This window comes from Crinia signifera, chromosome 1 (genome assembly GCF_055691185.1).
Source record: "Crinia signifera chromosome 1, ASM5569118v1, whole genome shotgun sequence".
NCBI lineage: Eukaryota > Metazoa > Chordata > Amphibia > Anura > Myobatrachidae > Crinia > Crinia signifera.
In genome coordinates this window covers 389873531-389890012 of record NC_139217.1, presented here as the reverse complement: position 1 = coordinate 389890012, position 16482 = coordinate 389873531, and the positions used below count along the sequence as shown (strand labels likewise).

Below are 16482 nucleotides of genomic sequence, written 5' to 3'. Positions count from 1 at the left end.
CCTTTGAATGTCCATCTTCAAAGACTTTGAGCATGGACATGATGGAAAACAGATGAGAATTGTAAACTTGGGAGAAGAGCCATCCTACCTTTTTGACTGTCTTTAACTATCTAGTGCTATAGAAGAAATGGTTAATAAATAAAAGTTTTCAAAGGTCAATAATTGTAGAAAAAAACCCATAAAATCTCCAAACAGCTGAAGGCTGACCTGGAATAATCTGTAGTGAGGATTACAAATTGTACACTCTACACAAAGCCAACAAAGTATTTATGGATGCAGGCCAAGGAATACCCCACTTCTGGAGAAAAATAAATCAAAAGGGAAAAACTGATCTTTGCCAAAACATACAGATATAGCCACATCCATCTTAACTGTGATGCGTACACATGGGTATACATTTTGTAGCATGCTGCAGTATTTGCCAGGCTACAACTAGTGATAATGATCACAGATGCATCTCATTCGGAGGCACACTAGTCAAGCTATTCATGCCACAATGCTACATCAGTACTACTGACAAATCACAATCCTTCTGGGCAAATGTTCTGTCGCCAGACAAATCCAAAACAGAAGTCAATGTATACCAATGATTTGTTTCAAGGTGACAAAAGGAAGCTTTTAAGCAGGGATGGAAAAAAAACAGTGTAAGAAAAAACCCACTTATTTTGATTTAAACCAACTTTGTTTGCATTAACGTATTAATGAAAGAAAAAAAAACGATACCATATGTTATAATAATATTGTGAAACATTGCTATGTATTAGAAGCTTGATCAACCATGTTTTAAAGCTTTCTAACATTATGGGGACATTTTTGAATAAAAACAATAGTCTAGATGTCTTTTCATATCCCTGTCTGTTTCGAAGCTGCGAATAAACTAAACAAACAGAAGAAAAGTGTATTTCTACATTAGCTGAAAATGATTTAACAGTCAGAAGTTGTTCAATAATGGGAAATAAATTAAGATTAATGAATGTTCATGGAGAAGCTTGATGCTAGGCAGACTTAACGCCTCTGAATCACCTCCTTATATCTCCTGTTGTGTGTGATTTACTGCATTGGTTCAGGTTACTTAGATAAAGACCACAAGCAACAAGAATGTGGAATAAAACCAGGGATTCCTTCTTTTAAGATGTCATGGTGTTGTGCGTGTACTCACAACACATTAAAAAAAAAATGGAATGTTTCTTTAAAAAAATAGTTTTACCTATGGTTAAACATGGTGAATAATCGATATTCTAAGGGGATGCTATGCTACTTCTGGTACTGGAGATCTTCACATATTTATTGAAGGAATCATGAAATCAGAGAATTACGAAAGAATTGTGGGGCAAAATTTGTTACAAAGTGTAAGAATACTAGGTTTGTTCAAGATCATGGGTCACCCAATATGTAAGACTAAAACAGTCAACCAAAATCTCAAAATAATGGCTAAAAAGAAAAAATAGACTGAATATCTTTGGAGAGGAATAAAATCTGCTATTGGGAAACAGAATCATGCAATCATTCAAGAGCTTCAAAACATTGCAGAGGAAGTACAGTAGAAACTACCAGAAAACAGATGCAATAATCTTACTGCTATTTAGAGGTGGTCATTGTTGCCAAAGAGTAGGCAACTATATAGATTTAAGGTTTCCTTTAAAACTTTTTTTAGTTAATCTTTTGGCATTACTACATTCTAGTAGAAAAAAAATTGGAGGGCATAACTGTATCATCTGAATAATTTAATAGGATATCCACAAAGTTGAAAAATGTCTAAAGATATTGTGCAGGTTGACATTGTACTTAAAATTTAAAGTTGCCAATAATAATATTGCCCAAAACGGATGACGATGACTAGTAGCAGAGATTAAATTACATCTCAAGATTCATAAAATACATTTTTAGAGTTACAAATACAGAACAAGATTCACATTTGGGTCAGGCCTTAGGTAACCTCAATATGGTCAGTCCATCATAAAAGGCAGCAACAGTACAAGAGTATTAATGTTAAGTAATAGTTTAAACACAAATTGCTAAATAACGCTTACCTGTTTAAATCTTGCAGTGGGATCCACTCCAGTCTGTTTCATAGAGTCCATTACAGATTTCATTTCCACAGCCTCTTTTATTAGCTGATGGTTCTCCATTTGTTTTGCCTTGAAGCTATCACACTGTACTTGTTGATTCGTCAACATCTGGGTTTTCACAGTCTCTTCTGTTTTATTGACAACACCAATTTTCAGATTCATCTTACCAGGCTCTGGAGTGGATGGTGCTTTTGAAATGGTAGCGGATGGTATATTTTTAAGCTTGCTATCCTCTTTCCCAAGTTCCTTTATTGGATTGTCCATTTTCCTTTCACATTCTCTTCCAGTTTGTGCCATTTTTTGCTCAGCTATTTTCTGATCTTCATAATACTTCTCATACTGTTGTCTGTAGGCAGGGTTTGAGGCAATTAAAGACTTTTGATCCATATAAAGTCCATATGTATACTGTCCATAGTAAAGTGACTGGGCTAGTGCAGGATGTCGCTGAGTGATAACAGATTGATGTTGAGGTGGAAAACTATTGGAGTTTACTTCAGTCTTTTTACAATCCAAGATTTCAGTTTTATCTTTCTTTTCTAAGTCTTCCTCTGCTTCTTGTTTGCTTTTCCCACCCTGAGAGGTGCTACTATTACTAGTTACAGGAGTGCTAATCTGTCCAGGGTTTACATAGGTTGGTGAATAATAAGGGTCATAACCATGGTAATATGGAGAATGAGATTCTTTTACTTGAGATGATTGTGAAATGGGTGTAGAGTGGCCCTTAACAATATTGTCTTTATTACATATAATATCTGATGGAGAGCTAGCCTTTGACCTCATACCCTCTGATCTGCTATCAGAGCCACCATCATCAGCAGCATCTGAAATATCAGAGTATGCAGGACTGTTTGTTTTAGTAGCAGAACTGTCTCCACCATTTTGTGTCAAAACATGCAATGGTGAAATAGAAGATTGTCCATTTATCACAGTGGTGCATTCGACCCTAGAGGCACTTCCTATAGATGGGCTTGGTGCATTGTCTGTAAACGTATAGACCTTGTCTGCCTCAGCTTTGATACTAGCCATTCTGCTTTCTGAAGTTTCTGTCAGTCCGTTAGTTAAAGATTCACACTTAAGATGTTCTTTTAAAAAATGCCCAGCTAAATCCTTCCCAGATCCTTTTAAATCCTCTACTTTACACCCTTTGTCTGCTTTAGGGCTTAAATCATCTCTACTTTCTTTCTCCTTTAGCTTTTTTTTTTCCTTTTTCTTTTTGTCCTTGAGTGAAGTGAGCGAAGGATTTACAGTGCTTGGCTCTCCCATAATTGTAGGCTTTGGTTGAATAGGTTTTAAAGGGGGGCTCTTTGGTGTGGACTGACCAATAGTAGTTGTTAAAGAAGGTAATCCTGATATTGTGCCTGTTGTAGTGTTTGTAAAAGCTGCATTAGGTATAGCTATTAACTGAGGGGGAGTGGGAGCGGGAGCGGGAGTTGGAGCTGGAGCAATTGGCCGAGCGGATTTCAGTTTAGAAATATTTTTGTCAACCTTACAGTTGTTGGTTTTTTTACCCTTTTCATTTTTTTTATCAATTATTCCTTCTGCTTCCAGCTTTGGCATTTCTACTGTTACACTGCCATCTAATACTGCACAATTGTCCAGTGTAACTGACATATTAGAAATCACAGGAAGGCTATTAAGTTCCACGTTTAAACCTTTCTTTTTTCCAGAATTTTTGCCATTTTTTGTATTACTAATTTGATTTGGACAATTGTTTGCCAATTCTCTTTTCCCCTTTGGGGTCCCAGGGGCACTCTGTGAACCAGGAGACATGGGCGCTTTCATTTGATCCAAACTTGTGCTTGATTCATTGCATTCAAGTGCTACATTGCTTAGTGCTTCTTCACAGTCCGAAACTTTGTCCTCGCTGTCTTGCTCAAAATCCAGTTTGTTTTCTGAATCCAAATGTGCATGTGCCTGGTGATACCGTAGTCCATTGATGTGCTTGTACTTTTTGTTGCAGTTTGGATGTGGACAGTCTATTAAGACTGGTGAAGAGCAGCCTTGGTCCAAAAAAGTAGTATCATTTTTTCCCTGTGGAGTTGTTGGCATGCTTCGAGAGTTAGTACGAATCCTTTTCCCTGATTTATTGTCCTCTGAGCTGGAATTCAGATCTAGCTCCATTTGAGGCCTATTTTTTCTTTTACCAACAGGTGAAGGACTTGCTTTAACATCCTCAATAGCACAGTTTGGGGGTGTCCGGCGCCCACTTGTATTAAAACTTCCACGTCTCCCTTTCCCGTTTGCACCACCTCTGTTTTTGTTTTGAAGTCCTCTTGATTCTGTAAAATTTGTATCACTGCCTGGAGCAACCACTGTTGCTGTTGCTGTGGACCTTGCCCTCTTTCCTCTGCCACGACCACCACGCATTTCAAGGTCACTTGTAGGTGAATCACAAAACCTGTAGAAAAATATATATATATTTTTTAGATTATACAATAACTTTATTCTGTTTATAATAAGATATTTAAGCATGCTCAGATATAGATTAGTAGTTTGTGCACTACTAGGCATTTTCTGAAGTCACTTACCTTGGGGGAGCCCAATCATGTTTTGTGCAATCCAATAAAGTACCAACGTATGTTTTATTCCTCCATGTGACATTCACAACCAAGACACCTGCAAGCGGAAAGAAAATGATATTCAATTTTTGTGTTTTTGGCAGTTTATGAGCACATACAGAGATTCAGTTGAATATATTATTAATAGCTGTGGTTGGCTTGCTTTCTTTATTTTTGGTTTTACTGGACTCCCACAGGAAATTGTGTATATGTATGCACAATTAAGATAGAATTGACAGCAGGAAATTGTGTTTGCCATATCCTACTGTTGTATACTACCTTTTAACGTTACTAATATTATTCATAATTGCTCTCACTTTACAGCCAAAAGCAAAATCTTTTTTGATCTTTTGCTCTTCGCACAGCAGGGGAAAGGAATTTTTTTTTATATAGGTAGTTTAGCCCACACACAAATCACACTGCTCTCAGGATACATTATAGTGGGTGTGTGATTAAATTACATCATTGTGCAACAAGGATATAAACACTTGCATTTCTTTCTAAAGTTGTAAAAAAAAAAAAGAAGTGTTATGCTCTTAATGCACGTTATAAGGAGATTATTTTCCCTCGCACTTTTAAAAAGGTTTCTCTTGTGGACACAAATCCATCTTTTCTCCTTTCAGGACTTTTGTTCTTGTTCAGTAATTATCATCTTTTCATGCAGTCCTTCATTTGCCACTTTTAAAATGTTTGTTTTGTTGCAAAAAGCTTTTTGTAATATTTGGAAGCTGTTGAAATCAGAAGGTACCTTTTTTTTTTTTTTAACAGTGCATTGGATCCCAACCAATAATTTGTGGGGGCACCCACATCATTAGGTCTCACCACATAATTTTAGCCCTGCCCTCCATTTTGACCAGCGATTCCCAGCATTATATGCCTATCCCGCCTGCTTTACTAGAAAGCATGTGGAACACGGGAGGTGTATCCACTCTTCTGGGAACGGAGGGGTGACTACATAAATAAAATCATGAGTCTCTGGGAAAGTGGGTATATATTGACTGTTTGCAGCCTTCCTCCAATCAGGACTCCTTTACAGGGGGCCCAAATTCTCTGGGGGCATTGACAGTGCAAGGGGTGTTGGACTCCAAGGAAATAATCCTTTATACCCCTTTTACACCAACAATCCCGGATCCGACCCAGCATTTGGAAGGATCAAAGCTGGTCAGATCTGGGATTTACTCCATTTACACTGCGGTGTCCACCCGCAGTGTAGACGGAGGCGGCGCATGGAGATGACATCATCTCCAAGAAGCACCGGATACACCGATCGCCGTGCTGGGGGCAGCCCAGCACCAAGGTAAGCTGCTTGGCTACCCCCAGCCCCCATGCACACATCAGCCATCGTCCGGGAGGTGAATGGATGCTGCACACAGGCATCCATTCACCTCCTCCGCTGCCGCCGCTGCTGTCTGCAGAGTATAGCAGACAGCAGCGCCCCCCCCCGTCCAACCTGCGGACGCTGCCGTCCACAGGTTGTATGTAACCCATTGATGTAAATGGGAGCCGCGTCATCCAGCCCAGCGTACCCATTTACACCACCCTCTACCCAGGTCCTAGCCTTGTTCTACCCAGGTCAGGACCTGGGTAGAATCCTGTTTAAAGGAACACGGCATGACACATTTACACCTCCTCTGAGCCGGGTCTGACCCGCCGAAGACCCGGGGTTTTGATGCGGTGTAAAAGGGGTATAAGTTATAGCATGGGTTAGGACCAAATGATTTCATCCAAAAACACATGTATCCATTAGCATACATCTATTAGCTGAAAATGTGGTAATAAAACATCTGCAAAATGTGCTTCCCATGCAAATATGCATGAAGGCAGTACCCCTTTTTTGGCTTCTCCTTCCTACTACCCCTTCATATTTATAGCATAGAATACATTTTATTCATTTTAACTATAGATACAGTAAACTCGATTTCTGTGTTACAAAGCCTCTGATCTAGCACATATGTATAATGAAAACCTCTTGAAAGAAAACATAAAAGACACAAGCACACCATTCAAAGACTAATAAAAACCAGAAAGCTTGCAGAAATACTTAAACTGAATCCTCAGTAAAAGGCTTTTATTATTTCCTTTTCCCTGAGGGCTCAACATTCTCAACATAAGCCAATGAGAGATTGGTCAATGATTGCTGCAAACAATTCATTGTGAACAACACAAATATATATATATATATATATATATATATATATATATATATTTTTTTTTTTTTTTTTCATTTTATATATTATGTTTTAAATATATAGATCATGATGTGTATGCTAAAATACAATGAACAAATAAAGAAAAATTAAGATTTGGTCAAAATGGCTTATACTTTTTGTTTAAAAAAACTGAGTATATTATGCAAAATAGACTTATTTAGAAATTTTTGCATCTTTACAAGACACATTTACAAACCAATATACCATAATGTCTCAATGAATGGCTAAACATAAGGAAAAGAGCTATAGGAATGCTATACTGCTAAATGGTCAATAAACCTAAAAAAATAATGGTGTCTTCATTTGTTGGGAAGAGTGACGTTCGCAAATACAGATGGAAAATACTTAGTTGAAGTGAATGGTGATCATGATTGAAAATTCTTTTTGCATTCAAGTCTAATATGCTTTTAGTATTTATTAAATCTTTTATATGTCAGCCTCTGAGTAGGTATATGTATAAAGATATATAATAAAAGCAGATTTATTAATCGTTGATTAAATAAACAATAGCTTGCACTGAGATTACCAAAGACTACAGTTAGATTACTAAAATAAAATAAAAATTGCTTGTTTGCAGCGCCTTGGAATAATTATTTTAGCATAGGCAGCTCTGTTAGGGGTGGTGGAATCTATTTCAATGATAAAGAAACAAAGCGCTCAAAAGAGTTATAGAGTAGAAGGGAGAAAAGAGGAAAAAGAAAGTATGCAATACCAAAAATAAAAAAATAATAAAATTACTGTAGCCATTGTTTACGCTCTTTTGTGTAAGTGCAAATGTCCTTTCAATAGCCTTGAGCCCAGGAAAACAACTTATGACGCTAATATCGAACTGACCCTTACTGTGTTAAGCGGGGATCTTGTATCAGCGTCTTCTCTCTTTGCTGTTTGGGTCCCATGCGGTGACTTCCGGTAACAGGGATCGTGTTTCCGGTTGTGGCGTCTTGGCAGCTTGAATGATAAGACCTTGTTTGCAGTCTCCTTCAACGCGTTTCGTGGATCCATGACTAAGTGCCTAGGCACAAATGCGTTGGTGGAGAATGCAAACAAGGTCTTATCATCCAAGTCGCTAAGACGCCAATCCCCGCTACCGGAAGTCGCTGCATGGGACCCGAACAGCAAAGGGAGAAGACGCTGATACAAGATCCCTGCTTAACACAGTAAGGGTCAGTTAGATATTAGCGTCATAAGTTGTTTTCCTGGGCTCAAGGCTATTGAAAGGACATTTGCACTTACACAAAAGAGCGTAAACAATGGCTACAGTAATTTTATTATTTTTTATTTTTGGTATTACATACTTTCTTTTTCCTCTTTTCTCCCTTCTACTCTATAACTCTTTTGATCGCTTTGTTTCTTTATCATTGAAACAGTTAGATTGCTAAGAATTTTTTAAAGGGGTAAGAAATGTTACCCATAAATAAAACAGATTTATTTTCCTATTGGATAAACTTGTGTTTTAAGCTTAGAGGACTGAAAGTCCTTGGCGAAGGACAAAAAGGGGAACTTGGGTGTGAAAAACTATAAATGCATATCTATGTCACACAGGAGCAGCCCAAACAATGATGATTGCTTGACTAATGCTTCTCTACTTTGTAAATCAAACACTGTGCTGCTTGCATTAACAAAGCTCTGCAGAGGTGAAACGCCAGCAATTTAAATGATTCCCTACAGTGCTGTTCAAATACCAATCTGAATACATTCACAATTTAGATACCCTTTAGAAAAATCTAAACATATTTGTTTGTACAAATTACTTCTATTCCCCAGACTGAGTTTTCTGGTTATATACTTTGCAAAATACTACATCTAGAATTTAACATTAATCCTGCTTTCTTTCAATAATAGGAAACCATGCACACTACAGAATGCAGTCATATGCTAAATTATAGATAGAAGAAGAAAAAAAGACATTTACTATGTGCATAAAAATGCTGGCAACCATTTACAAGAATGTTTTACATTTACATTCTGAAACGCTCATTTGTAAATTCAGAGTATTTTATCATAGATATTATTAAGAGTATCACAGTCTGATAATCTCCTTAGGTAATGGATGTAAATCACATACAAATTAAGCCAGATATCCTTCCTTTTCTGTAGCTGCACGTTATGCCATTTCTTTCTCTATCACACAAACAATGTTCAGAATCTCAATTTCCACAATAACTAATAAATAACTAAGCACAAGTGGAGGAGGGCCAATGATTGATCAATAGCAAACCTTGCTGGCAAATACATCAAATTAACCTTTTCTTCCTTCTAAGGCACTTTGCCAATATGATTTATGATTACACAGAGATCAGAACACATAGCAATAGCGAATTCTGCACAAACAACCATTTTCAATGCTAATGAATAAAATTATATTATACACTTTTTACAGTATCTGAAATTACAATATTGCACAACATCCCTCTGTTCAGTGTGACCCACTAAATGTTAAGCAGTATATTCGCTTTTATACAAAATGAAATGTTAGAAATTGCCACGTTTTCTGATAGCATATAAACGAATAAGGGGTACGTTTATATGGTGCAGAAATAAAAGGGGGCTTCCATTATGATTTTTAGGAGGGATAAATCCTTATAATGCAAACGGTGGTGATAACAGATATTTTATTTAAAAAGGAACTTGTACTGTACGTATTACTTTTACTTTCTTTTTAAGAAAAGCATTTTCTACAATAGCAACTAAAATACCACCTATAATTAAATTATAACAAATAATAAAAATATATATATTTTAAGAGGTGACTGGAAACCCATGTAACGCGCTAAAGATGCCAGGTGACCTGGAAGTGTCATTTTTTTTTCCTTTTTTTAAAGAGCCCTACTGCTGAGCCAAATGTTTGAAGAGTCATTTTAACCACATCCTGTAATCAAACCATCTGGAACACAGTGCTGTGATTAGTCACCCTGAACATAGAGCTTTATCTGAACAAATAATGTACTGCAATGGAGCTCAGGAGATAGGGCAGAGCTGACAAAGAGAAGTATAATGACACACTTTATGCCCTAGTGAGCTGCTGCTACTACAGTCATAAACCTTTGAGACACATTGCTCTGGTGTTAATGTACTAAGCATAGAGGGCTTAGGGCTAGAAATTGCTGGTTTAGATAGATTTGCACTGTAGGTGGCTAGGAAGGATAGACTTTATTCAACATTTATTAATTACATCTCCTTAAGCAATGAATAGGCTAAACCATATCATTCTCCATAATATTGTAAATAGCTATTTATAACCTAAAAAGGCAGGCAATGAGGCATTTAGGAGTAGCTATATAGTCTCTAGATCAGACATGTCCAAACTATGGCCCCTCCAGCTGTTGTGAAACTACAAGTCCCATCATGCCTTGCCACAGTTTTGCTATTAGGGAATGCTAAAATTATAGCAAGGCATGCTGGGATATGTAGTTTCACAGCAGCTGGAGGGCCACAGTTTGGAAATGACTGCTCTAGATGATTGCGGATTGTTATTTCACCTTACTGTAAAATAAGATAGCTAAGCTCAGGTGTAGCAAGTGAGCAAGCTAAAACTGTATTGGCTTTATAGAATGAAAACATGGTACTAAAGAGAAAACCTTCATAGTATTTATGCAACCTTTACACACACACAAAAAATTGAGGACCTCCTCTGAAAGCAACACACAGAGAAGGCAATGAAAAGCATAACACAGACTTAGCTTTCCCCTGGGTCTGCCTGCTTTTAAACACAAAAGAACCTATCACCACCTCAATCACTGTCGCATCCCCCGCAGCCTTTGTTCTGAAGCCTGATGAGCTGTATTGATTTGGGAAAATCGTTCAGCTTCTTGGAAAACTAGACTCCAGCTTATTCACTACCATCTATTTCTTCCTCATGAAAAGACAGTTGGTCAATATCCAGTTGACTGGTCAGCTAAAAGCATCTCTTGCTGCTTTCCTTTTTCCCTGCTTCCATAGTAACAGTATCCCTTCCACGCATGTAATGAATTACATTGTGTCAATAGGGAATGTGGCCTGGTGGCTAAAGAACAGTGCATTTATACATAGGGCTCAATATTACAGGAATTGAAGCGAAGTCTGCAGTCTGTATAGATGGTATAATTTTTATTGAAATCAAGTAGATTGTATATAATATGCTGGATTTTATATGGTCACCAGTGATTCTGATAAAAAATATATAATGCAAAAGGCACTAATATCAGGTAAAATCCAGTACACTTAAAAAGCAACATTGTGTATTTGTAATTTAAAAAAAATAGGAAAACCTTTGCGCACGGATTCTTCATTGCTGAAAGGATTTAAATGTTTGGTCTAATTATCTTTGTAACAATGTTTTTTTTTATTATTTGACAATTTCTTCTTACTTGGATAAAATGAATTTTTCAAAAAATGCTTTCAAGAGCTTTTCTATTGTCATTAGCCAGCAGTACTGCTCGACTGTAATCTGTATATACATGACTATATTGTGTCCAGTAATCAGTGAAATTAATGGTGATGCATCAATGTTCAAGTGAGATGCATTAGAAAACACAACGCACATCTATAGCACATACAGTTCAGCAGATTCGTAAAACTATGACGTAATGAAGATTCCAGACAGAACAAAGCAATATCCGTTTTAGGAGCTGGTTTCCCTGCTGCAGTGCTGGGAAATACGTGGTTTGAAGCTTTTTGCTGCAGGGAAGAAAAAACTCACACACACAGCACACAATGTTTCCTCCAGAGTCCCGGTCCCTCAAGTCTGTTAAGACAAGCAATATAATGCAGACCCATCAGCTTATCTGTCAGACTGGCTTCCTGTACTCTGCATTAATTACAGGATCTTTATGGCCAGCTATTTCTCTATCAGACAACATCCTTCTTGTAAGAGGAACATGGAAGAAAATAAAAAGTAAAAAGGGAAATTGATTTTCCACTTCATGTATGGAAAACCTCCCATAAGCTGAAATATCACTTTACTAAAGCAACTAGCACTAGTCACTGGATAAACTCAAAAGGCCACAATTATAGGGATTACAGAACAGTACCTTACCTTGTGTGTATTGTGCTTTTCAACGCATAAATGTATACTGTATTGGTTTTACTTTACCAAATGACTGAAAGGTAACTTGCATTTTAATCAACACTAAAATATCCTCAATCTAGAAATATATTAACAGAAAATAAACATTTTGGGGAGATGCACTAAAGCAGTGGTGGGGAACCTCCGGCCCGCGGGCCGTATACGGCCCCCGGATCCGGTCTGTGTGGCCCGCCCACCCTCCCGACGGCTGTACAGCGAGTCTCATACAGGTGAAATCTCGCGAGAGCTACTGACCTCTCGCGAGATTTCACCTGTATGAGACTCCCTGCACAGCCGCTGGACCACACAGACCGGTGACTTGTAACCTGCGGCAGCCGCTGGAGCGTAGGACGGCTGCCACAGGATGATTTGGAAGTTGTTGTTTTTTTATAAATGGCCCCCGAGGCATTATGCCTCATTGAAAATGGCCCTCGGACCTCAGAAGGTTCCCCACCCCTGCACTAAAGCCATGTACACACTGGGCAATAAAATGATACCCTCACAAATGGGATACCATACTATACAATCTGCATTATATTAATGCCCTGGTTGAAATTGAATCCCATCACCCCCGCAATGTGAGGCAGCAATACTAACCACTAATGCAACTTAGTATTACTGCTATGCTTCAATTAGTTTACTAGCTTACCAATCAAGTATACCATATATTAGGACAAATTGACTTTTTGATATGCTTGTGAAGCATTATTGGGAATCCTTTAAGTATTAAGTACAGCTTACATGAAGATCATAATTGCATTCTGTAATTCAAAAAACACTACTACCATGGCATTCTAGATATACAACCTACAGTAGTGTTCATTCTAGCACTCTGCACCGTTCAAAACCTGTGCAACTCCTCTTTCCTGCCTGAGGTGTCTCTCTCTGCTGCAGTGCTTATTGCATAGTGTTGTCTGTATATCAGTGCTAAGAAACGGACCAGACTGTGCTAGAAGCAGAGAGCGAAGCCCCAGGCAGTAAAGAGGAACTGCATGGGTTTTCAAAGGAGCACCATGCTACAATGAACACTATATACCTCTATATTGGGGTTTGAAATTAAATAGAGAAGCTGTTGGAGACAAAGATATACCAAACCCTGAAAATAGAGAGATTATCCGAGGGAAGCAAAATAAATTGAAACCAGTAGCATCACTAGGGTGGTGCAAGGGGTGCAGACCAAACCGTGTGGACACCCACCAATGGGGTGACCTCAAATTACTGATACCAGGAGTTAGTGGTGCATGATAACCTCACAGTGCAATGTACATCTTCTGTGCACTGAGGAGCAGGGAGAGTCTCTGGAGAGCTAAGCACGTACTGGGAGTGCTGACAACAGCTGAGTGCCCTGAAGCCATGCCCTCTTGGCATACATGGAGGTCCATTATTGCACTTGGAAACACCAAATCTAGTGACTGGAACTACTGCATCTTTACATTGTTCCAGGTGTGATTTGTCGTCACAGACTGCAGACCTAATAACACACTTATTGATCATTAAATGGCAAGTGTTATCTTACTGAAATATAAAGCAGAGCTCCACAATTAAACTGTTGCGCTGAAACAATTTGGTTGGTTTAGAACTTTATTCTGTAATGGAAAAATGGACTTGATTGAAGAAATAAAAACCATCTAATAATGATATTAAGGTATCACTTTATGTGTAGGTGAAAGTAAATAAACCTCTGGGTGACAGAGACATAGGGGAGATGGAAATGGGTAAATGATTTCCCTGGACGCTAGACCACAATTATGTGGATTGAAGAGGGTAGACAGACTGGTTTTCTGTCTCACTTTTTGGTGTCACAGGAACCTTCACTCACTTTTGCACAGATAGTGATACCCTCGCTCTTCCCCATAGTTACTTACATAGGGGAGATGAAAAATTATAAGGGGAGAGACATGTACTAGATACAAGAAAGGTTGTGCTGTGCCATATAAAGCTACCCAACCAAGTACTGGATAATTGGTCACAACACAATTTACTGGTATATTTAGTGAGAGAGGAAACGTATTATGATGGACTGAATGAATGTTAAAAGGGTGAATGTCTCTGCAGTGGCACTATTATTTCTACTGTTTGCTCAGCTCCTCTTCCTTTTCAGCCTTTCAATTGTAGACATAACAAAAGAAATGTTTTGTCAATCATGATGGCAAACAAAACAATTCCAGACTGCACATGCGTCAATGCCAGCATGCTCAAACTAGAGCAATTACATACAATTCAGAGTCAAATGTGCCTCTACGTGCAGCTGAGTGGGTGTAATTGAGTGGAACCCAGGAGTCTGCATACGGTATAAGAATTGCATTGGGTGCTGAAGGAGTTACGACCAATCAGGAGTGAGCGTATGCAACTTCATATTATACAAACAGGTCAGGGCTAGTGCACATGTGTGCTGAGGAGGACTGCTGTCTAAAGCATATGGATGTGGCTGATTAAGTCAAGTCTAAATCTTCAATACATTTCAAATACTTAAAGCACCTGCAATTGTATTATTTATTGAACAATGGAGACCCGGCTTTTTCCTATTGCTTTCCACAATCATGTTTCTTTGTATTCTCAATAGTTTGTGGATCTGTATTTTAATGGTTAATTGCCATATCAGAGTATATTTTTCTATTCACACACCAAAAGATATTTAGCTATTATATGTCACATTTCTATTTACTCCTAAAATATTTAGCTATTAAATGTCATATTTCTATTCATCTTAAGTCTAAATCATCAAATTACACTGACATTCCTTAAAAACACATAGGGTAATATTTAATAATATGAAAGTTTCAGAAAGTGAGAGATTTAGTAAGAAATCTCCAGGTTTTTTTTAAAGCGGCAAACATTTACATTGCAAAATCATTCTGGTTTTGCCGTGTAAATGATTGCCGCTTTAAAAAGGTATTGGCCTAGGAGTATGTTTATCTTCCAACCACCGTAACTGGTCCCCGATGACACGGAAAAAGATCCACCAAGAGGCAAGGTGGATTATGCAAATTAAGGCTATACTGTTTTGATAATATTCTAATTCATATACTGTATACCCAATCAAAAAAAGCTAATTTTATTTACAAGTTTATTATTGTTGTATACTCCAATCTATGCTTGTGTTGGACTCCGCATACTGAGTTTATAAAACTCTACATTTAGAGACCTCCTGCTAAATTATCTACCCTACTGAACAAAAAATAAAACCACACACACACCTAAAATTCTAGATATCAAACATTCAATGTTCACTTTGGAAAAGAAAGACATTTGGAGCTCAGTATAAAAAGGTCATATTGAAAAGCTGCAAATATTCTGTACTAAAGCTGTTATCTATTCACGCTGTGCTGGAGAGTGTGAAAGCAGTCTCATAAATTATGATGTTTTAGTTAAAGTCAAAGCATTTATTTGCTTTTTTGCCAGCTCTGGGTCCTTTTCATCTTTTTCTACCAGGCCCTAGAGAACACATTCCTAAACCTCTGCTGGCAGCCAGCTGAGACCTCACTAAATCAGGAAGGCTCCTAATAAGCAACTCTTTAAAGAGCTGCAATTGCATTTACTAAAAATGATCATTCTCCATTAGGTCTTTAGGAGGAATTCAGAGCATTGGAAACATTGTGCTGGCAAGAAAAGAAGCTTTACTTGTGCCTCACAAAGAGAAAACGGCTTTGTGAAATAGGAATAAAAGGTTCAGGAGAAAAAAAAAGAAAAACTAAACCACCATTGTGTCATGGGGAACATTGTTGGTGATTAAGCTATCAGATTGTTTGATAGCGCTTTAACCCCTTATGGGGCCTACACATGGGGCGATTTCAGACTTTTCTAAGATTGCTTAGAAAATGACCCTACATCACTTCATATGTAGATTCAATAGTGATAGCAATGCGTGGCCACAAGGGTCACTATAGCCCGGCGATTAATATCCTGTATGCAGGATAAATCTAGTAAGATCACCAGAGAACACTGGCCCTGGCAGATCGCTCAATAATTTTCGTCTCTGAATTAGTGATAGTCTTAACCAATTTATGGAATAATTGTATATCTTTAATTAAGTAAGTGATGTTTGTTTTGTTTCCCCCCTCCCCCCTTTTTTAATCTTGTGTAATAAAAGTTAAATTTTAACGCACACATCTTTCATCCATTTCACCAATTACAAAAAAGTGTGCCCCAAACCCACAGTGTTCTGACTTTGTTCTTCTTTGGACAAAACCCCCCTTTTTCTCAGCTTAATTGCTGAACTATTTTGGGAGCACCGCCAATCTAGAACCTTTATAGATTTTTCACATATATTAGGTTTCATGTTGGTCTGTATGTCTATATTAAATCTCTTTAATACAAACAACCTCAATCTTTTTCCTGTGACAATCCCCTTCCCCGTGTACAGATCGCTCAGCACACAGTGCTGACACATGGCTGTGCAGCCCTGTGTGCAGAGCGATCTGCATTGCCCAGATCACTCAGCAATTTAACCGTGTGGAGGGGCCCCATAAGTCTCTGTAAAAAGGACTTGATGGAGTTAGTAGCATAATCCACCTGGATGTTAAACACTTTGTATGTAAACAGAAGAGGTCATCATTACCAGGATATATTCTATGTAATACAGCAGTAGATTTAATGTATTT

At 37.9% G+C, this 16482-nt stretch overlaps 1 protein-coding gene across 3 annotated transcripts in view; it reads right to left on the bottom strand.

Moving 5' to 3' along the window:
* The window catches only part of ZNF608 (zinc finger protein 608), an 84761-nt gene that overhangs the window by 11101 nt on the left and 57178 nt on the right, over positions 1-16482 (bottom strand). For all 3 annotated transcript variants that reach the window (XM_083151575.1, XM_083151574.1, XM_083151573.1), the window contains exons 4-5: positions 4598-4685; positions 2031-4467 (exon numbers count right to left, since the gene is read on the bottom strand). In XM_083151575.1, coding sequence (XP_083007701.1) covers positions 2031-4467; positions 4598-4685 — 2525 coding nt within the window. The remainder of the gene's footprint in view (positions 1-2030; positions 4468-4597; positions 4686-16482) is intronic.